This window comes from Vulpes lagopus, chromosome 9 (assembly GCF_018345385.1).
Source record: "Vulpes lagopus strain Blue_001 chromosome 9, ASM1834538v1, whole genome shotgun sequence".
In the NCBI taxonomy this organism is placed as follows: Eukaryota; Metazoa; Chordata; class Mammalia; order Carnivora; family Canidae; genus Vulpes; species Vulpes lagopus.
In genome coordinates this window covers 19,443,904-19,466,171 of record NC_054832.1, presented here as the reverse complement: position 1 = coordinate 19,466,171, position 22,268 = coordinate 19,443,904, and the positions used below count along the sequence as shown (strand labels likewise).

Below are 22,268 nucleotides of genomic sequence, written 5' to 3'. Positions count from 1 at the left end.
AGTTTGATTTAGAGTCATCTTTTCTCTCTTTTCTGGCACTGAAAGTATTATGTGAAAGTAACTAGTCTAAAAGTAGTCTCCAACTTTTTTGATTGCAACCAACAGTAAGATATACATTCCAATCTACACACACACACACACACACACACAAATGTCACGTAAACCAAAAAAATAAAACCAAAACACTTTATATCTACCCTTATAATATGTGTTGCATTCTGATACTGCCTACTGTTTTATTTAAAAAATGAACCCCAAACTTCCAAATTGATCTCATCCTCATCAATGGGACACAACTTCCAATACAAAACATTAATCTAAGGTATTCAGACACACAATGGCACAATGAAGGGGAATACTGGGTAGACACAGAAATTAAATTGTTTCCACACCAGGAATTAGTGAGCTGAGCAACAAGTTAAGTACTAGAGAATGTTCAGTTCTTTAAAATAACAACAGGATGCCACATAGACTTCTTTGATTATACCAGTACTGGCTTTCCCCAAACCTGGCTCACCCTGAATCTGTTCTGCTGATGAAATTCACTATAATTATATCATGACTTCTCTCAGCAGGGGTCTCAATGTTGCTGGGTAATCTTTTTCTTCTCCCTCTACCATATATAAATCTCACTTAAACTAACACCCCCCTCAACATCTATCATTTCACTCAACTTCCAATCTGCTTTCTACCTGCCTCAGAAAAAGAAATGCTCTTATCTTTTCTAAAATTAACCTCCCAACTGTGTCCCACCCACTACTAGTATCTTCAGAATTTACTCTGCCTTCTTTTTCATATTTACTTGCTCCTACTTGAATATTTCACTTCTCCCTTTCCACAGATTCCTTTGTGACAAACATGCCACAAGTTTCTTTTTCCTTTATATAAAACAAACACCAAATGTACCTTTCTTAGCACTGCTTTATCCTCAACATGTCTTTTTCATACTCTTCAGCTAGGCTTTGTTAGTTTTTTCTACTTCAACTTCACTCCTCCTTCTAGTTCAATCTACTTAATCCGACCTCTGCCTTCATTATTTCTGTTTTTTTTTTTTTCTAGAGAGAAATATATATATAATATATATTACATATATATTATATAATATGCATAATATATATATTATATATAGATAAAGAGAAAGAGAGAGAGAGAGAAGGGGAAAGGCAGAGGGGAAAGGCAGAGGGAGAGGGAGAGAGAATCTTAAGCAGGTTCCACACCCAGCACAGAGTCCAACACAGGGCTCAAACACACAACTGTGAGATCACAACCTGAGCCACCCAGGCACCCCTGCCTTCTTCTTCTTCTTCATCATCATCATCATCATCATCAAATTATTCAAAACATTTGTATCATCATCATCATCAAATTACTCAAAACATTTTACAAGCGATTTGCAAATTGTCCAAACGCTGACAATCTTGCCATTATTCCACATCCCTCCTAAAACATGAGACCATCACACTACTGTGACTTTGTATATTATCATTTATAAAAAGTTTACTATTTGATAAACAATATAAAACACTTTACATACTTGATCTATTTGTAAAAAGATAAATTTTACAGTGGAGTAAACTGAGGCTTATACAGTTAAGAAACCTGTCCTCATGCAAACTACTAATGAGAGCAGAGCTGGCACTGAAACCAGAGATGGGTACTATACATTATCTCAGAAGGGCTGGCCACATTCCAGAAGGACTGCCATCAGAAGGCCTCATCCATACCTCCATTCACCACATAACCAACCAAAAAGTCAAATTACACATTTCTACTTACGTTAGTATAAATGCTGATAGAGAGCTATTTACACACAGCTCATAAACTCTATGGACAATCAATTAAAATTTGGGGAACATTTTGAAGAAACAAACAACAAAAAAAAGAACAAAGGTAAAGCTTTTATAAAAAAAGTAAACACACCTGTTATTTAAATAGTCCCCAAGTTAAACTGAGATATACAGATAATGGCATAAAACAATGATTAAGAAAGTAGAGTCAACTGTACCTTCTGTAGAAAATAGCTTTGAAAGCTCATAAAGTTGTTTGTTTTCACAATGTTTGGACAAGTCTTGCAACAAAACATTCGAGTAAAGAGTGACTTCATGGCTGGTGGTCCCGTCCACGTGCTCACCATTGAATTTGCAATCTGCAAATAATTAGAACAAAGTAATTTCCATCACCACTGCAAACGTATTTTTAAATAAATAAAATAGTTTATGATTTATTAACACTTAATTGGATTTGTCTTCAAAAATTTTAATCCTCAGAAATTTTTAGACATTTTAGCCTTTTATTACCATTTCCAAAAAAATTAACTTACCAACCCCCCCAAATTCTTATGTACACTTGTTTTTTTTCTTATGTACACTTATAATTATTTTCTATAATTTCTAAATTGGAGCATTCTTTTATGTTTAAAAAAAATATGGGGCAGCCCAGGTGGCTCAGCAGTTTAGCGCCTGCCTTAGGCCCAAGCTGTGATCCTGAAGACCTGGGATCGAGTCCCACAACGGGCTCCCTGCATGGAGCCTGCTTCTTCTTCTGCCTGTGTCTCTGCCTCTCTCTCTCTGTTTCTCACAAATAAATGAAAAATTAAAAAATAAAAATCATTAAAGAAAGTATGTCTGCAAAAGACTTCTATTCTGAGTAAGTTTATCTTTGCCCATTTAGACAAATATAATTCTAACATTTTAAATTATCAAATAGAAACATCACCATGGATTTTAAATAAGATTTAAATCAGATTTTAAATCTACCCTAATTGAAAAATAAGCCAAGTATAGTGCTAACAAGTGTTAGTTTGCAAGAAGGTATTACAAAAAAAAAATTCCTTGCTATTGAAACTTTCAGCATATATAGAAATCATGTCTGAAAAGAATGAACTTACAATTAATTTTAAATAATAGTCTACAATTTCATGGACCTGCTAAGAATTTAGCATGCAAGATCACAAAGATCTTTATAGAAGCAATGAAAGTATATCCTTAGCAGCTGACTATCAGAGAACATCATGCTGTCCCTCATATAACTGAGTAGGATGCAGGACTGCAACTCCTCAATAGTGACCATTAAAGACAAAACGAATCTAAATCATTACAATCTTGAGAGATGTTGGGCAAATGGATTTTAGCAGTGAGGAAGGCAGAGGAGTCACTAAATAGGAATGAACCTATTATCAGGATGTTTTTAAATACCTGGAACCTAGTATTTCTGGCCAAATTTTTGCCTGCGTTTTTCTGGTTTTCATTTGTTCTACCTTCAGATGTTTTGCATCTAAAGAAAAATATTTATTCTTTTTTTTTTAGTTTTCTTAATAAATTAACGCTTCTAGCATGTGAAATTATAAAACCTATCATGTTATTTATCACTAAGACTACTTACTAAGCTGAAACCAACATGAGATAATCACCACAGTAGGATGGTTAAGATGATACAACTTCCTGTACTACATAACATAAAATATGACTTAAGGGACATCTGGTTGGCTCAGTGGTTGAGCGTCTGCTTTTGCCTCAGGGCATGATCCCAGGGTCCTGGGATGGAGTCCCACATCGGCGTCCCTGCAGGGAGCCTGCTTCTCCCTCTGCCTATGCCTCTCTGTGTCTCTCATGAATAAGTAAAAATAAAATCTTAAAAAAAAAAAAATCAATTAAACTAAGGAATCTTTTGCCAAATACATTCTGTGCCTTTACAGTATGGTTGGCAGTTCAATAAGATGGTGAGCAATTCTCTTTGAATTTAAAATGTGACTTTCAGTTTGACAATTACGAACTTTTAATGCACTATTTTCAGATCAAAACATGTTTCTTTCGAATCAGTCATTAAACACATTTGGAAAACAGCTTTCGAGGGACCAGCTATCAAGTAATATTAAAGACTACAGTAAATGTTAATTCATTTTCAGAGTTTTTGGTTTTTAAAAAAATATGCAGTAGTTATGTTTTCTTTCTACTGTACATCATCTCACCTTTGCAAGGCAGAAGCAAGCAGACATTCTTACTCGGTAGAAACACTGCTCTTGTTCTAATATGTCAGTGAGTGCAAGGCGAGATGCTGGCGTAGGGAACTTCTCCAAGGCCAGAATAGACTCCTGCTGTGCAACAACATCTCTCTCATAGCGGAGCTGATACTGCCACATGAAGTCAGCTTGCTCAAACTCCACTTTTCTTAGCACTGACATATCTGGGTCTATCCTTATCCACAGCAAAGGGGAATCAGCACTGAAAATATAATTTTCTTTCAATTTGTTTCAACTTTATATATTTATAAAATAAAAACAAAGCATTTATTAAACAGATTCTCTTCTCTATGTAATATTCAAGACTGCCTCAACTTTTACTATCTTCATTTTTTTTAATCACACTGACAACATTCTCATTACATTTAATGTATTTCAACTTTCTCATAGTAGCTAATCTTTTTCAATCTTGCTTGAAAGATCCCCAAAGATAAGAAGATAGTTATCACAAAGAAACTCCATCTGAAAATATTAATTTGGGGATTTTGATTTGTGATTATGCGATGTGAAAAAAAAAAGAGATCAAATTTCTTCATTTCATGGCCTATAGACAAATTGACTATGGCTATAAATGCCATCCTTTCTTGGAATCAATCTAAAAAATGGAATTTATCTATTTTACTAAATTAATGTGTTTAACTCATTTTTAATACTGTTTTTTTAAAAGTTAGATTCATGATCTTTTTCAAAGAGCAAGTTCTGAAATCATAGTTCAGAGGCATATCATGAATTTATCCTCCTATACTTCTCAAAGTAACAAGCACAGTTTAAAATATCTAGTCTATGTCAACACTTCCATCAAAAGAACACTACCTGAAATACTACTTTAATTCACCAAATACTAGTGGGTGGTTATTACAGGCAAGACATTTGATATGGAAAAAGTATATAAATGGTATGTAAACAGCAGTAATATTTGGCAACCAAGTTAGTAAATAATTATAGATGTTTTATAAAAAAAAATACACAGACAATATGGATGAGCAAAATGAAGTTTGAGCTATATTATATTTAAAAATGAAACACTGCCAATCACTGAATATTACCACATAAAATTCAGAACAGTGGCATTTAAATTGTATTTGGAAAACACAGGGAGACTGAAAGTGCCCTAAAGTCTTGTCCAAAGACAAAAAGAGTCTGTATCACCTGACCACTCCCTAGAAATACAGACTATCAGGACCCACTGGTGAAGTACTAGATTAGAAACTGCATTTTAAGATCTGTAAGTGACTGACATGCACATTATAGTTTGAGAAACACTGGATTTCTATGGACTTTCAAAAGTTTTAAAAGCAGCAATTTCAACATATTTACATACTTTTAGATGTGCATAACAAGACAGATGAGAAGGCATCAAATACCATATCCTTAAACTCAACTAACTTACTCCATTGCAGAAAGGTCCATGTCAACTTCTTCTCCATTCATCAATGGAATTTTTTTCTTCTTATTCCTACATTTAGAGAAAAGTTAAGTTTACAAGCTGTGACATTTCCAGTTCTGAAAGGAGATAAAGAACAGCTGAAGTTTAAAATAAAAATTTCAGGCAACATTCTAAGACAGTTTAAGGAAGAAGAAGGGATAATGAGTGTAATGGAATTTAAACACAATCTATTTTGAAGCTGAAGGGAATGAAGTACACAATACTGAAATGTCTTCCTGATCAAAGTTTAACAAAAAGCAAAAATATGTAACTAAATGTCAGGTTAAAACATGTAAGTACTTCCAAGAACTGGTAAGCTGCAATTTTATATACAGAAGATCAATCTATCAACAAAGAAATCCTTTAAGAAAACTAAAACATAGGAAACTTGAGGAAATGTTATGGAAAGGATAGTGATTAGATGTTCCCAATTTCTAAGGCAGACAGAACAAAAGGAAAAGGGAAATTTAAGTCTGAACTAAGAATTTTTGAAGAGAAAAAATGGCTTCAGGGAGATTTCAGAATCAAGTTTCTGAAGGCCATCAAAATCAACTGACATCCTCATCTGTCTGACAGGACCTCAAGGTAGTTATGAGTGTATAATTTCTATTTCTGAAGTTTTTATATTACTATACAATCCTCCAGCAAAGCACAAAAATGTGCCCATCTCTCACTATTCAGAATACATGCTAATGGCTGAATTAAACAACAGTGGTAAAGAAAAAATGTATTACATAGAAGATGAATGGCTGAATATTTTGTTTTTTTGGCTGAACATTTTTTAAGGAAAATGATAATGTGCCTTTTGAAAGACATCAAGAATGTTTCTTAAGAGGCATCTGGCTGGCTCAGTCAGAAGGGCATGCAACTCTTGATCTTGGGGTTGTGAGTTCGAGCCCCATATTGGGTATACAGATTACTTAAAAATAAAAAAAATAAAGGAATGTTCTGTAAGGGCATGATAATACAGACAAAAGGGAGAAAGACACACTAAAGAAAATGCAGGGGCTTTTCATGACATATGTATTCAGCTCCTTCCTTTTTATTCAATGATCACTGCCCCAATATTTACTATAGATATTAATCCAATGAAACTAATAAAGACAAACATAAGTAATTTGCCTTATATTGTTCCTGGTTCCAAAAAATTAAATTTGTATTCCACCTCCCCCTGACCCTAACAAAATAAAGATTCTTAAACCTAGATTTTTAAATTAATTCAAAAAATAAAAAATGCTGTCAAGAACAGAAAGCAAATAAAGACTGTTTAGTAACATCAACTTAAAGTAGAATGAAAGAAAAAAAGATACCAGATAACATGTTTTTTACTTGAAAACTTAGGTATATATTAGGATTTCTATTTTGGCATTTTAATCTGTGAGACTTACAATTTAATTATCAATTTCAGTTTAAAGTTATGATTCAATGCCTACCTTCTGCTTTTGGAATGACAGGGAATATCATGTTTAAGGCTGTTTTCTTCAATTTGCAATGTATGATTGAAGGATCCATCTAACTCCTGCACTGTCACTTTAAGTGGTCCCTTTAAAAAGAAACCGTGTTCAAAAACAATGCTAGAAAAATACCATAAATGTATTCTTAGGTATATAGGTATGTATTTCAAGATATAAAATACTACTATACAAGATATATATCTAGAGACACAGAGAAGTAGCTGGTACCAAAGGAAAGAAGAACTGCGATAATCTGTGTTCTCTGAAATCTTTGTCATGACCTCTTCATTGACCCATCATTGACACTCGATGTTTTCTCAATTTTGACCTTTGCAAACAAAACCTCATTATGAAACTTCTAACCAGCTCTCCACCCATAAGCCCTTCCTATATTGAACTGGGAAGAAAGCAATACAAAAGGCCAATCTAGAAAAAATCTTACCACGTATTTCTGAGTTCCAGGGGATGTATAATCTTGTTTTATTTCCAATTCCAAGACATTTCGTTTTCTGTTAAATGCAAAACTCCCATAAAACTTTACCACTCCACTCTGATCTCTGAAGAATTGTAAAGGAATTTTTGCATACTGAAATGAATACGTGCTAAACAAAATAAATGACTCGTTATAGTAGGTAATAACTTTCAAACTCATTTTCACCAGCTCAAGGCTTGAGAACACACTTCAGGGTAAACCAGGTGGCAAAGTATTCAAAATTTTTGTGAAAAATGTTTCCCCAGATTTAAACAAAATTTCTGAGACATTAACAGATTTATGTTTTTTAAGAAGCAAAACCACTCTACTGGGTTATTAATATAATAGTGCTTTGATATGAAAAATGTAAAAACTGAAAAGTTCCCAGATACCACTTAAGTTGTGCCAAGCTCTAACCACATCTAAAAACTACCATACCACTGCATCTTAAAAGTAATCCTGCAGGCCTGTCTGGTGGACTATTTACCTCCCCTACCATCAAGACTACTGCTATAGTCACACACTAAAAAGCAATTCAAAATACACCAAATTTTACAAGCATAAGTCTGTGTGTACATATGTATGTGTGTCTCTATCTCAGTGATTAATAGGCACCTTAGCAGAAATGATTTACAGTTCATGGTTATTTCTACTACTATTTAGAAATTTAAATAGTTCTACTTTGGTCTCCCAACTCTTTCTTCTTCCTCCTTCCCCTGACACATATAATCTTATTCCCTTTCCCTCCTTGTTGAACTGCTACTGAAAAGGATACACCCACTGCTTTATTAAAGGCTGGATGTCTTTGCCAGAGACATTTGAGATGGATTTCAAAAACCCAGATGTGGAAACCAACATCTGACTCCACATATGTGACTGGAACTTCTGTGATGAAGCAGTACTAGCCAAACTTAACAGTTTATTAAAAACCTGTAAGGATGAAAATGTCTTACTAAATAAGTTTATATAACATAAAATACATTGTTTTCAATTCTGTATTAACCCATTTTACATTATGACTTTACTACAGTTAATTACAAAGATAATAATTTCAATAATTTCACATCTAACTATATAGATAGAACTAGTTAAAGACTATTACCATTAAAAGCATGTAAAGATTTAAGCAGCCAGACTATAAAACTATTCCTCCTCAAAACGTAATTCAACTTTAATATGTCTTAGACAAAAACAATGAACAGTATTCTTAGGGATTATAATAGTAATATATAACACCTATAATTTATTGTACCATGAGCTTTACAAAGAAACTAAACTTTATTTAGCAAGTTGAGGACATTCATAAAGATTTACACAACTTTACAAAGTTTCTTTATGGACTGTCTCTCATTTAAAATTTCTCCACTCTAAAGGTAAGGTAAAAGAAAGAGTAAAGAAATTTAATTTTAAGGCAATCATAAAATGCTTAAAAAAATTACTAAAAAGTTATTTTTCATTCACCTGTAAGAATATTGGCAATGGGAAAAAAAAAATAGCCAAACATTTATAACACATTTATTTCTACTACCTCAACTACTAAATCTTAACTACTTACACCAAGACTTGTTAAAATATATGGCAGAATTTAATAGTAGCAAAAATAAACATCTTTTAGGTAGGTTTGTTTTCTATTAAAAACAGTCTAAGTGGCACCCATCCTCAATATTTCAATTAGTGAACACAAAATCATATGTATAAATAGGTTTTAGTTTCATCCTCACATTCTAATTTTATATCCATGACAATCCAGTATTACATGAGTGAAGTAATGATACTCATATTCTACATCTAAGGAGAAAAAAGCACAAGTTACTTAGTGAGCAAACCGGTAATTAGTAACAGAATTCCTGCTATAAATTCAGATGCTCTGACTCCTACCAAACAGCATTCAGATTATACACATACAGAGCGTGTCTTTCTTTACAACTGTTAAGTCCCTAAGTTTAATACTTACCTGTAGCATGAATTCCATACTGATCCTATTTTCAATCAATCTCATCACAAGGTGAGCTTTACACTGAAACATAGTGTAGTATTCCCAGGAAAGCGTATGTGGATGCTTTATTGAAAAGTGTAGATGAGATGCTGGACTAAAAACATAAACAGCTATGCTTAATATAACAAATTTGAATATTAAATAAACAATAAATTTCATGACAATATAACTCAATGATTTGATAGGATGAGACCAACATGACTAGGAAACTTCTAAAAAGAAATTTAACTGGAAGAAAATTATGAAGTTTCATAAAAAACCTAAGGGAAAACTTTAATAAAAACACATGCCAACATGCTAGATAAGAATAGTGTTAATATTTTAGTGCTCTCTAAATTCATCATTATAATTACAATTAATGTAATTCTAATTAATATCCCAAGGTTAAACCATATATGCACACACAAAAAACATACCAGATGTATTATATATCAAAAAATATATAAAAATACTAGAAGAAGGAAAAATTTTCTTGTCCTAATTCTAAGGTGGGAAAAATCTTAAATAAATAAATAAATATAAATTCCAGAGGACAAAGGCCAAACTATGTAAAAATTTTAAATTTTGAAATGATGAAAGAGATCAACAGATTAAAAAAAGGTACAGTCTGGTAAAAAAAAAAATTATGACATATATAGCATTTAAGGTGTTTAAAATTTTTCACTATTTTAAACAATGTTATAGTGAATGTCTTTACATATGCACAAGTATTTCTGTATCACAAATGTCTAGAAGTAAAATATCTATATGACAACACAGCTAGAAATACAACTACTGAATCTGAAAATTACATAAAATAACCCTTCAAAAATCACTGTACCAAATTATACTCTCACAATCAATGTGTAAGAGTAGTCATTACACTTCCTTAAAAACATGGGGGCACCTGGGTGGCTCAGTCGGTTAAGCATCTGCTTTCGGCTCATGTCATGATCCTGGAGTCCCAGGATGGAGCCCTGCACTGGGCTCCCATCTCAGCAGAGAGCCTGCTCTCCCTCTCCTTCTGCCCCTCCTCCTACTAGTATGTACGGGTGCTTTCTCTCTCTTGCTCTCGCTCACTCTCTCAAGTAAATAAATAAAATCTTTTTTTTTAAAATTTTATTTTATTTATTTATGATAGGCACACAGTGAGAGAGAGAGAGAGGCAGAGACATAGGCAGAGGGAGAAGCAGGCTCCATGCACCGGGAGCCTGACGTGGGATTCGATCCTGAGTCTCCAGGATCGCGCCCTGGGCCAAAGGCAGGCGCCAAACCGCTGCGCCACCCAGGGATCCCAATAAATAAAATCTTTAAAAAAATGGCATATGGAAATTTAAAGTATTTACCAATTTCATATTTATATAGTCATATGTGTATGACTGAACTACATTTGGTAATGCCATACATAACGACATAAAGACACACACACACACACACACACACACAAGGTCTGGAAACAATATACCAAATTTATACTCAGAGTTATCTCCAAAAAGAGGAGGAACTGGTGGGAAGGAGGTATATTACTTCCAGACCTTTTTTTTTTCCCTTTAAAAATTAAACATACAAGAGCTAAATAAATGGACAGAACCAAAGTAAAAGCATTTAGTGTAAATAATATTTATATACCATTGTAATGCTCTAATTATATGCTGGGAAACTGCCATACAGCAGTCAGAAGAAGAAAGTGAAAGGAACTAACATTTATGAAACCTGACCTCAAGTAATACAACTAACCCAGGTTAAGATGGACTGTCATTTTATACATCCAAACACATACACAGAAAGGTTATACAATTTTCTCAAATCACAAAAATAACAACAAGAATCCAAAGTTTGTCTAACTCCAAATTTCTATGCTGTCCCCCAAACTTACTCTCATCTTGGTAACCATGTTACAACAAAGAAAAGGCTACCAGTTAAATAACTTCAAGTTTCTTAACTCTGTGGTGCTTTTAGACACTTGGGCAGCCCAGTTAATCCTATGGGTCCCTTTTGAGAAATTGCTTTCATATGCACAAAATAAAATGCACAGAATTACAAAGAAAACCAATTATAATGAAATGCAGCTATAAAAATATTTAAAAATTATGATATACCAATATATGTGCTAGTTTATTCATGCATTGAATAACAAGACCTGGCAGTGGTCTATTATAGTAAAACTGAGGTGGCGTTAAGTGCAGAGTATTTCAAAATATCTGCTAACGATTATAATGTGACAGGAAAGATCTATAATTTCTACTGTTGACAAAGTCACAGCATTGTCTGTTGCCTACATTTATAATTAAGGAAAATATAAAACGTCAGCTAATGGTTAGTGAAAATACAGAAAAGTTTTCCCATCCACTTCAATCCATATTCTCTTAGGGAATCCATGGGCACTAGAACAAACAAGATTTCCTGATAATAACACTATTTTGCTCTAAGTGGCTGTCTTCCTTACAGGGACTTGCTACACAACGAAAGAGAGAAAGGGAAAGAAAGAAGAGAGGGTAGGTAGAGAGGGAGGGATATAAAAGAAAGAAGGGAAAAAGCAGAGACTAATTAAGTGTCTAGGTAGGTGACCATTCAGATAAACAGTTATAGGTATGATGTCCTGAAACTGAAATTATCTACTTAGATTTAAAAAAATAATCAGTGGTCCATAAGCAAAATACTTGTTCCCATTATTTTTAAACTTTTCTAAGAACAATATATATAGTAGCATCTGCAAATTTACATGGAAAAGAGGAAATCCTTCTACTTTTTTAGTCTTTCTTTACTGTTTAAATACATCTGCAGCCACCACATGTAGTAAAAATAGTAAAGTAAGGAAAAGAGTAACGAGAGTGTTACCGGTATTTGTGGCTTTGATATTATTACGTACTATTGTTTTGGCTTGTATGGGTCTCCATACACATCCCAAATAATCCTGAAAGATGGAACCCATAACACAAGGTTTATAATATCACCTCTGAACAACAAACTTACTTATCCTTCTCTTTTCCGCCACCAAATATGGGATGTAGTAAAACTCCACCAGTTTTTAGTTCATACGCCACTATTTTGTCTAGCTCCTAAAAAATATAAAAATAGAGGAGTCCGTGAAAATTATTTTACATGCCAAATTTTAGAACTGAATTGTGATTTCTGATTTCCTGGAATCAAAATTTAAATGTCTTATAGTACATTAAATGTATTTGTAAAGTAGTTTATGTTCTTATAAACAAAGCAGACTACACAGCTGGCTCAATAATAGTGCCAAAAAGCCTTCTCTCCTTTGTGACTCCAGGGCTGGCCAGCAGCCTGCCGATGTTTCCTTAATGGCTCTTCCCAACCTCTCTGATCTGTGTTCCAAGTTCATTTGTTTCTTTTCTGTGTTTTGTTTCTGGTGGAAGATTTAGACAAATAAAAAGAAATGGAGGTAAAATTATGTCAGGGATCTACTATTTTAAAACTTCTTCAGTCTTCTCTAATATGACATAGATCAAAGTGGAAAAAAAAGTTAAGTGAAAAACAAAAGACAACAGAACTATGTTAGAAACTCGTGGCCCGTTTAAATAACATATAAGCAATATACAGAAGTGGTAAAAATAACAATGTAGTGGTTAAAAGCCAGGTTTGGGTTCTGGCTCTACTACTTACTAGCTGTGTAACTTTGGCCAAATAATTTAACCTCTCTGTGCCTCAGTTTCTTCACCTAATCCTCATATAATCAGCATAATAACAGGGTAGTTAGGTAGATTAATACAGTTAATAGTTATAAAATGTTTATGATAGTTCCTGAAATCTTGCAAGTGCTATATGTTATTTTTTTCCCTTAATTAATAGTTTCTGAAATGAAGAATGGACTCTTCTAGTTTGGATATATGAATTCTTTTATGGTTCTAGATGTTTGAAAGCCTTTATAATTACCTTTTGGCTTACTTGAGTTTAGGTTTGGATGATAAAGATACATAAAATGAGAAAAGGGGAAGATGGAGGGGTCTATTTCATAAAGATATTAAAGGTTGAAATTTTTGCACCTGAGAAGGAAGGAGTTAAGCACAAGATGAGTAAAATGTATATGTACATGAACAGAATGGGCTAGGCAAAACACAGTTGATTTTTTTCTTTTTGGCCAAATCTTTAAATAATAGGGCCAAATCTTTAATTAATTTGGCCAATGTGACACTGACAGAAAACATAAATGCACTGAAGGGCTAGCCAGCATGATAAGCACTTACTATGTACAAGGCACCATGCACATTACACGTGAAGTCTCACAATCCCCATTTACTCTTTTTATTAAAGATGAGACTTAAAAGATTAACCAAAGTCATAAAGCTTATAAATATATGTGGTAAACTGAAAAGCAATTTGACTCCAGAAGCTAGGCTCTATGTCTAAACAAATTTAGGAAGCACGGAATTACATTACAAACGAATACTACAAGGAGCTTGGATATATCTGACAACTAATTTGACATTGAAGGAGCTTAAATACTCTCTTGCTTAGCAAAAAACTCCTTGGAAGTCAACACTAGATAAAACAGACCATTCATCTTTCTCAGTAAAGTGATTTTTATTTTGATGGGAAAAATTAGGTACTTGGATGTGACAGTATTTTACAATTATGAAAAGGAAAGGAGAAGTGATTTGCAAATCAGGAGAACACTAACATGTCTTGTTGACTTCTAAATAAGTAATAGATCTGGCTGTTTTTACCTCTTTAATCCAATGGCGGTATTCATTAACACCAAAAGTTTTTTTCATCCAAAGTCCATAAATATAGCCGGAAATTCCTTTCAATACCCATTCATCAGACCTATGCAAGAAGTCAAAATATATTCTTTTAATCATAAAAATTTTTTGGATAAGACTGAAGAGAACAGAACAAGTTATAGTGTGTCCTTTTGTGCATTCTTAAAAAAATGAAAAAATAATTAAAAGTTTTTAAACAAAATATTCTGTTTTACCACTTCCTCCCACTGAGTTCTACTTATCCATTCATTATGCCTTCCTCACATCTGCTTCCCAGCCTTATTTCAAGTAATGTTAACTATGTTCGTACCTTTTCCTTCTTGGCCAACTTGAGTCCATAACTGTCTGCCTCCAAGGAAATACTTACTCAAAGTAAGGACTGCACTGGCTTATTTTTAAGGTTCACATTTGCCAATCCCATGCATAATTATCAATGGGATTCCAAGACCTAAACTTCTATTACTTATTTTTGGTTTCTCTCTCTTTTTTAAAAAGATTTTATTTATTTATTCATAAGAGACAGAGAGAGAGAGAGAGAGAGAGAGGCAGAGACACTGGCAGAGGGAGAAGCAGGCTCCATGCAAGAAGCCTGATGTGGGACTCGATACCGGAACTCCAGGATCACGCCCTGAGCTGAAGGCAAACGCTCAACCGCTGAGCCACCCAGGAGTCCCTTATTTTTGGTTTCTCAAGAGGAAAGGGAATTAATACCATTCAATCATGTATTCATTCATATACTTATCCACTCATTCATTTATTCAAACATTTTGCCTACTATATTCCAGGCACTATTCTTCACTGAAACTATGTTATTATGGAAGAATTACACAATTCAAGAGGACTTGCCCTCTGTCAACAAAAAAGAAAAAGAAACCAACTGATAGTCATGTACTATGCCTAGCATACAGTGATCACAAAAAAAATTATAATCCTAAGGGAAGTTCCATGTATTTCTTCGAATTCCTCAAGTCAATCAAAACAATTAAGTGTTCTTATCTCTTACTTCTTTCAAGTATATTAGTACAAAGTTAAAACACTACCAGAAAATCCCTACATCATTATCACTATTGTAGAAGACTGTTATTTTGCTTTATTCATGATTTGGAATATTACCACTTACAATGAACATTGACATTAGAATTTTAACTAGTTTTCTACACATTCAAGGCCTTATATGTATAGTATTCATTTAATTTTCTAAGAAACTGTTGCTGTCAAAACTTTTAAAAATTATAGAACTATATTGAATTGATAGCCAAAAATTTGGGATGACATTTATAATCATTATTTTTCTCTAAATATATATAGAGAAAAGAAAATACAGGAAAATTAAAAAAAAAACACACAAAAACTTTCCTAATTCTTTTTCTCAGTAGCTATAAACTGTGAAATCACTCACCAAGACATTCTGGATATGAAACATCCAAAAAACTGCTGTGCCAAGGACTGGGCTAAACACCTTCTAGTCAGAGGTGTCTCATCTATAATCATAGCACTATGCAATAGATTTGTGCTGGAATTTAAGAGAAGAAACAGTTAATTATAACCAAGAAACAAACAATGATTCAGTCAAAATAAAATAACCACACTTTTAAAATAAAATTCAAGTTAGACATAAAAGAGAAAAAACGAAATATTCTTCCAAAAGCTTTCACATCTTTTCAAAATTTAGATGAAATCCATAATCTTCATTAACTTTTGCTTAAAACAAGGACTAAATGTTTCCCACTGAATTCCATGAAAAATGTAAGTATCTTTTTCTGGGGGGAAGAGGAATTATTAGCCAGAAATGGATATGTTCATCATTCACTGATCCTCCTATGAAGAGCTCTTCTAATTTCAAAACCCTTTTTCCAATAATAACTATTATTATTATTATTTTTTTAAAGTAAGGTCTATACCCAACGCAGGGCTGAACTCACAACTTCAAAATCAAGAGTCACATGTGAGCCAGGCAGTCACCCTTATTAATTTTTTGAGCTCCATTTTTTTCTTTCAAACACATTGACCCAAATGATTTTGGTAACACACTCTAGAGAACACAGGGGCAGTATTATTATTATTATTCCCCTTTTACACATGAGAAAATTTAGGCCCAGAAAGGATAAAATGATTGAACCTAACACATATATTTTATAAATCTGGAACTTTCCAAGGAAAGAAAGAAAGAAGGGGTGAAGGTAAGGCAGGATAAGAAAGAAAAAAAATTAAGTTTTCTCTCTTTTATAATTGGCAAAGAGATTTCTGACATCAGTAAACTTTTAAAGATGCTAGGAAAAAAATCCATGAGACAACCAATATATAACCTGTATGATTTTTTAGTGCATAGACAGAAGAGACTAAATAACCTATCTTCAGATCATTACCCTCATTTGGTCATTTCCAATCTTAAGAAATACCAACCTAAAAATGCTCATGGAAGCATAAGCAGCCACTTCAACATAAGCCTCATCAATGAATACAGTTTTAAAACAGGAGTAAGGGTATCGGCATGTAAGAATTTCTTCATAAAATTCAAAAACTTCATGAAGATATGACGTAGTATGTTTAAGCAATGGAAGAAGTTGAGGTAAACAGAAATGAGTAACCTGAAAATAAAGAGGGCAGAAGATCACTAAATGAAAATGCTACCTTTAGTATTTTAAATTTCCTATCTCAATTGTAAGGAAAACTTCATATAAATCCGTTTAACAGCAATGAGGTAAAATACTAGTGTGAAATTAGTGATTACTTTTATTGACTATGTTTACAAAAAAAGTATCATATTCACTGTACTTGAAAATTAAACTCATGATGGATTTTAAGTCTGTGAAATGCTTAGATCCAATAAAAATACAACTTCAGTTTGAAATTAAAATGTCTTCTGCATAAGCATACAAAGCAAAGATTTAAATTTTCCAGGCTTATTGCAAACCCACCTTTGATTCACATATAGCTAACCTAGTGAATACTGCACTTGTCATAGTACTACATGTCCCACCTTGGACATGGTCACTAAAATATCATGTACCACCTCCTCCTATGTTATTATTCTGTGCCAAATCAATGGTATCAACATTGATGGAGATTAAATATGAGCTAATCTTTTTGAATTGGACAGAAGTTTGATCGGAATGAAGAGGTAAAGAGGACACCCTCAAAGTCAAAGATAGAAAGATATATGGTATGGTCAGGACAATCTAAGTAACTATTGAATACAACAAACCAACAGGAAAGTAATAGAGAAAAAAAGCTAGAAAGGAAAATTAGGGACAAATCCTAGAATATCCTGAAAGTCATACTACAGAGTTCTGATTACTGCAGAATTGTGGAGTCAAGGAAAGTTTTTAATGTATGATAAAAATTATTCTTCTAACAGTGTTAAAACAGATTCAAGACTAATATACATGAGTGAATGAGGATCTATGTATGATTAATGAATGGTCAAGGGTCCAAACTGCATCATAATTAGCACTCTTCTGGGGTACACAAAAATCAAAATACTATTCATGAAAAAAAAAAGATTCACTTTTAGAAAAACATACATGACAGACAATCTGATAATGCACTAAAAACTATTTGAGACTGAGAAAGACTAAGTAGGCTCTAAGTATTCAAGAAAAATACTTCTTAACTATCATTTACCTTTCTCTTATCCAATGGCTTGGAGAGGGGGAAAAAATTATTCCAAAATACTAAGTAGGTACTAATCAAATGTTGATTTTAAGCTGACCATTTACCAAAGATAATAAAATTCACTGCCAATTTTATCAGTGAATATATTTTTAAGAGTCACTGTCAAGCCAGCAAAAGCAAAACCATTCATAAAATATCCTGAATCTTTTCCACCAGTGATTTTATAAATCTTGTCAATTTCAGGAAGACAAATATAAGAACAGACTGAGGAGCTTACTGACAGTCTAAACCTAATCACCCTCAATTTTTGCTTACACAAAGAAATACTGTTGAAACATTCATGGTCAAATGTATATCTTAGCTTTATACTAAGAAATAAAAATCTAAAATGAAAAATGTTAGGGACAGGAGTAAATAAAAAGAGACTTATTTAAATGTTACTTTAAATAGGTACAGAAGTAGAAAGGGCCAATAACACATCACTTCCTAAACACCAGAAGTCTCATGCTTGGGGAGGCCTAAAAGCAGTACTTGGTCTATCAATTAATATACAATTTCTGGCATGATATGGGATAGAAGAACACTGCAACAAGCCTTAATGAGAGTGTTGACTAGAATTCTAAACTCTGCTTCAGCCTTATCTTTTTTTCCTCTCTATTTGCTGAACTGAGAACAAATCTTGTTCTTTAATTTTGAAATTGCAGTATTTCAGATTCCAGAGACGGGACTATAACATTCATAAACATATGCCAAACAAAAAAACGACATGAGCATAAAGTAGTTACATATATGGACTCATACTAATCAAAGTACACTTGAAACTCCTTTGGAACTCTAAGCTCTCTGTTGAAAAAAATCTAAAACTTTAATATATGAACATTTTGAAAGGAATTCATTCATGAATTCACATCATTAAATATATCAGATAAGGAATCCTTTTCTCTCTAGTGATATTCTGGATAATTGAAAGAAGAGTTAGGAAAAACTCAGTATTTCATTACTATCCTTCCTTTTATTAGAAGTGAAAGGCTGGGAGGAGAAAGGAACATGAAGCTATGACTTACCTCGTGCATATAGGGATCTACAAGTATTTCAAAAGGTCCGATGGCCAAAGAGATATTTGATGCAGCTGTTGGAATGGTAAGCATGTAATGAAAGGTCTTCTTCCTCATATCATGGGTATAGACTGTCTCCACCAAATCTCCATTGGAAACAGCCACCATTGCGGCATCTACTGTAAATTCTAATTTCCATGTACATAATTCAGAGTATGAATCAACACATGGGAACCAAAATCTAGAAAAAAATATCACCAGCATTAAAAATATAGTGAAAATGTAACCTACATTGTTCCCCTTACTTATAAGTTATTCTAACATTTGTAGAATATGCGCAAAAAGAAATTTCAGGTATTTCCCTAGTGAGCTTTTCACTGTGTAACTTGAAAGAATCTAATTAAAGATAGAAATTTCCTCCAAATATTATTTGGCAATATTAAGAAAATATATCATATGATGCTGCCAGTTCAAATCCTTAAAAAAGAGATAATTCCTAGCTTTGAATTTTTAAATTAAAAATTATTTTCACTTGCAATATTCACATTAGTCAGTTTTTATGTAGTATTCATTTCTGGAAACTAAAAAAGCTTATAATAAAGTTTTAAAAAACACAATATTCAGAATCTAATCCCAAATTGTTTTTGGAGATTAGATGCACTGTATAAATCCAAATAATGCTAGTAAAGCCAGACATAAAATTTCTATTCCCCTTTCTATCAAGATCAGATTTTACTACCTGCAAGGGTATATATCTGATATTGCAACACAAAGAAGTCTAAGACATCATCCCTGAATTGAAGGAGTTAATAATCTGAGGATTACTAAAAACAATCTGAAGAGAATGCGCATCATAATTCAGTAACATACAGTGAGCTATTGAGCTTTGAACACAAACTACAATTATACACAACAATGAAAGTAAATCTTAACTACCATAGTGTTGAACAGAAAAAGACATCAAGAGCATAATGCAGACACTTCCATTTATATAAAGTTCAAAAGCAGATGTCAAGCTATGCTATTTTAGGAATCAGAATAGTGGTTAACCTTGGGCAGGAGGACATTAGGTGGGCAAGTAGTGAATTGAAGTGGGTATGAGGGGGGATCTACAATGCTGGTAATGTTCTTTTTCTTGATGTGAATGTGAATTACACAGGTTTGTTCACTAGTGAAAATTCACTATTATTTACAATTCGTATAATTTTCTGTATGTTATTTTACATCAGTATAAAGTTAAAAAATAAAGAATTGAGATGATTTTAGAACAGTCTCTTTTTTGAGAAGGAAAGAGAAAAGGGAAGACAGAACTAAGAGGAACGACTAGCGGAACAGATTCAGAAGAGGTAAATTTGAGGATCAAATTCATACTTCTCATTTTACACTAAACACATGTATTGTGTATACACAGAAAAAATGCAACTGAAAAAGGAAATTAACTGAAATATATAAGAGTAATCTACCTTGTGGAATTTTGATACCCACAAGAGAAAACATGAGCACCTCTCTCTGCCATACTTCCCTCAACACTGGGTACCACAAAATGAAGACCTCCTTTTGGCTGATCCAAAGAAAAATTGATGTGTATCTTTAGGACCTTTAATTCTGCAACAAATAAATATACATACATTGATATGTAAATATATAATTAAGTAACAGCAGTCTATATAATAAGGGCAAAGACTTACACTAAACATAAAATGGGAATCGAAGCTCAGTTTTACGTGAAAAACTACACTTAGCCTAGTTTAGGCTCTTACCTTCTCTCCACCTATACTAACTCAAGAGCCCACCTCTACTGATGTCCTTACTTCCACTCAATTCTAGCACTGCTAGCTGCATTCTCCCAAAATATGGCTCAGGTCATGCCATATCGTCATCTCAACATTTCTGATAATGTTATACTGCCTAAAGAAAAAAATTCAAAACTAAATCCAATGCAAAACTTGAAAAATAAGGACCTAAAAAGCCCCCCAGATTATTAACCCTAGTTGACTTTGGGGAGTAGGAGTAGGAGGTGAGTAGGAAAAGCTACCTAGGAATTTACATAATCCATTATTTATTATATTATCTTTGATATCTACCTAACGCATATATGTTGCTTTCATAAAATTAAAAGGTTTCTTTTTAATTTCCCTCAAAGCACTACAACCGTACGAGCTCCAATTTCTGAACACGAAACGATAGCCGTCTAATTGGGCAACCCCCCTCAAGAAACCCCTGGCCAAACATATAAACTATTAAAAAAAAAAAGTTTTTTTACTTCTTCATCTGGTTATAGGCTAAACAAAGGAGGCAAGTTATATATAGTAATTATAATAGCTGTGACTTTATACAAAAGAAAATGATTTAGATATAATAAGAGTGTGCTCAAAAGTGCAGACCACAGAACCCTATGTTCTAGCATTGACTCAACTACTAATCAGTGACCTTCAATAGTTCACTCACTGTCTGGACTTCAGATTACTCTTCTGTAAAAGGAAGGAATTGAACCAGGTGATTTTTTAGGATTCTTCCTGCTATGAAATGCTATAATCCTAAACTGCTTTGACACTCATGCAATCTTAATTCTTGACAAATTATTCCATCCAATTCTTTTTTTAACTATCAACTTTAAAAATAACAGTGAATAGGTTTTTTGTCACAGCCCTTAATTGCTATTTTCCTATTAACCAGTAATCCTTAAGAAAAAACAGTTTCCAATTCCTGTATATTTCAACTTATTAATTTGTAATTATGGCATCATTAATTTTCATGTGAAAGTTCAGTCACTGAGTCTAACATGATTTTACAGTCAATACATTTTTTGTATTTTACCATCAACGTGTTTCCATAACTCTGATGGAACCTTTATGCAAAGTTCTCCATTTCCTGCGTCAGGATCCACAGCACTAACTGCAGCTGCATAAGCATTGGAAAAATAATTAAGATTTCTCCTGGAAAATACAAAAAGAGCCTGTTTTAATAATAAACCAAACATTTCACCAAATATTTTCTTAAATATTTGGTAGCATTTGTTAAGTATATCATTTTATGAGAATACTTTTTAGCCAAGTAACTATTACTCTACCCACCATGACAAAACCTATTAAATTATAAATACAATGTCACATATAGTCTATTTGGCAAAGCTATGGGATTATTATGATTACCATATCCTTCATTAGTTTTGGAATGCTAAAGCCACTATACTTTCATGATAGAAGTGAGAACAATATATGTAGAATTGAAGAAATAATTATTCTTCATCAATCTGGCAAAAATTTCATTGGATTCAAGCTCTACAATCTGACAGAACTTACAATGTTTAAAACAAGTGAGAATGGGTATCAAGTCCTCAAAATGTAATACTACTTACCTTCACACCCCAGTGCCTGACAATATAAGCTTAAGGAAGGAGTGAAACTTTTGGCTGCTTCACTGTTGTATCTCCTATAAGCCAGGGGGCTACTCAATCATTATTTAAGAGTTACTTGGCCTTATTTCCCATTAGATGAAAACAACACACAGATGTCTTATGAAATATTAA

At 33.1% G+C, this 22,268-nt stretch overlaps 1 protein-coding gene across 1 annotated transcript in view; it reads right to left on the bottom strand.

The window, feature by feature from the left end:
• TAF2 (TATA-box binding protein associated factor 2) overlaps positions 1-22,268 on the bottom strand; it is an 87,546-nt gene that overhangs the window by 47,182 nt on the left and 18,096 nt on the right. Inside the window, exons 4-17 of the mRNA XM_041768546.1 lie at positions 21,557-21,675; positions 20,203-20,344; positions 18,749-18,980; positions 16,473-16,657; positions 15,469-15,582; positions 14,034-14,133; positions 12,319-12,404; positions 9,325-9,460; positions 8,146-8,300; positions 7,341-7,455; positions 6,878-6,987; positions 5,409-5,474; positions 3,968-4,220; positions 2,006-2,146 (exon numbers count right to left, since the gene is read on the bottom strand). Of these exons, the coding sequence (XP_041624480.1) occupies positions 2,006-2,146; positions 3,968-4,220; positions 5,409-5,474; positions 6,878-6,987; positions 7,341-7,455; positions 8,146-8,300; positions 9,325-9,460; positions 12,319-12,404; positions 14,034-14,133; positions 15,469-15,582; positions 16,473-16,657; positions 18,749-18,980; positions 20,203-20,344; positions 21,557-21,675 (1,954 nt within the window). The remainder of the gene's footprint in view (positions 1-2,005; positions 2,147-3,967; positions 4,221-5,408; positions 5,475-6,877; positions 6,988-7,340; positions 7,456-8,145; positions 8,301-9,324; positions 9,461-12,318; positions 12,405-14,033; positions 14,134-15,468; positions 15,583-16,472; positions 16,658-18,748; positions 18,981-20,202; positions 20,345-21,556; positions 21,676-22,268) is intronic.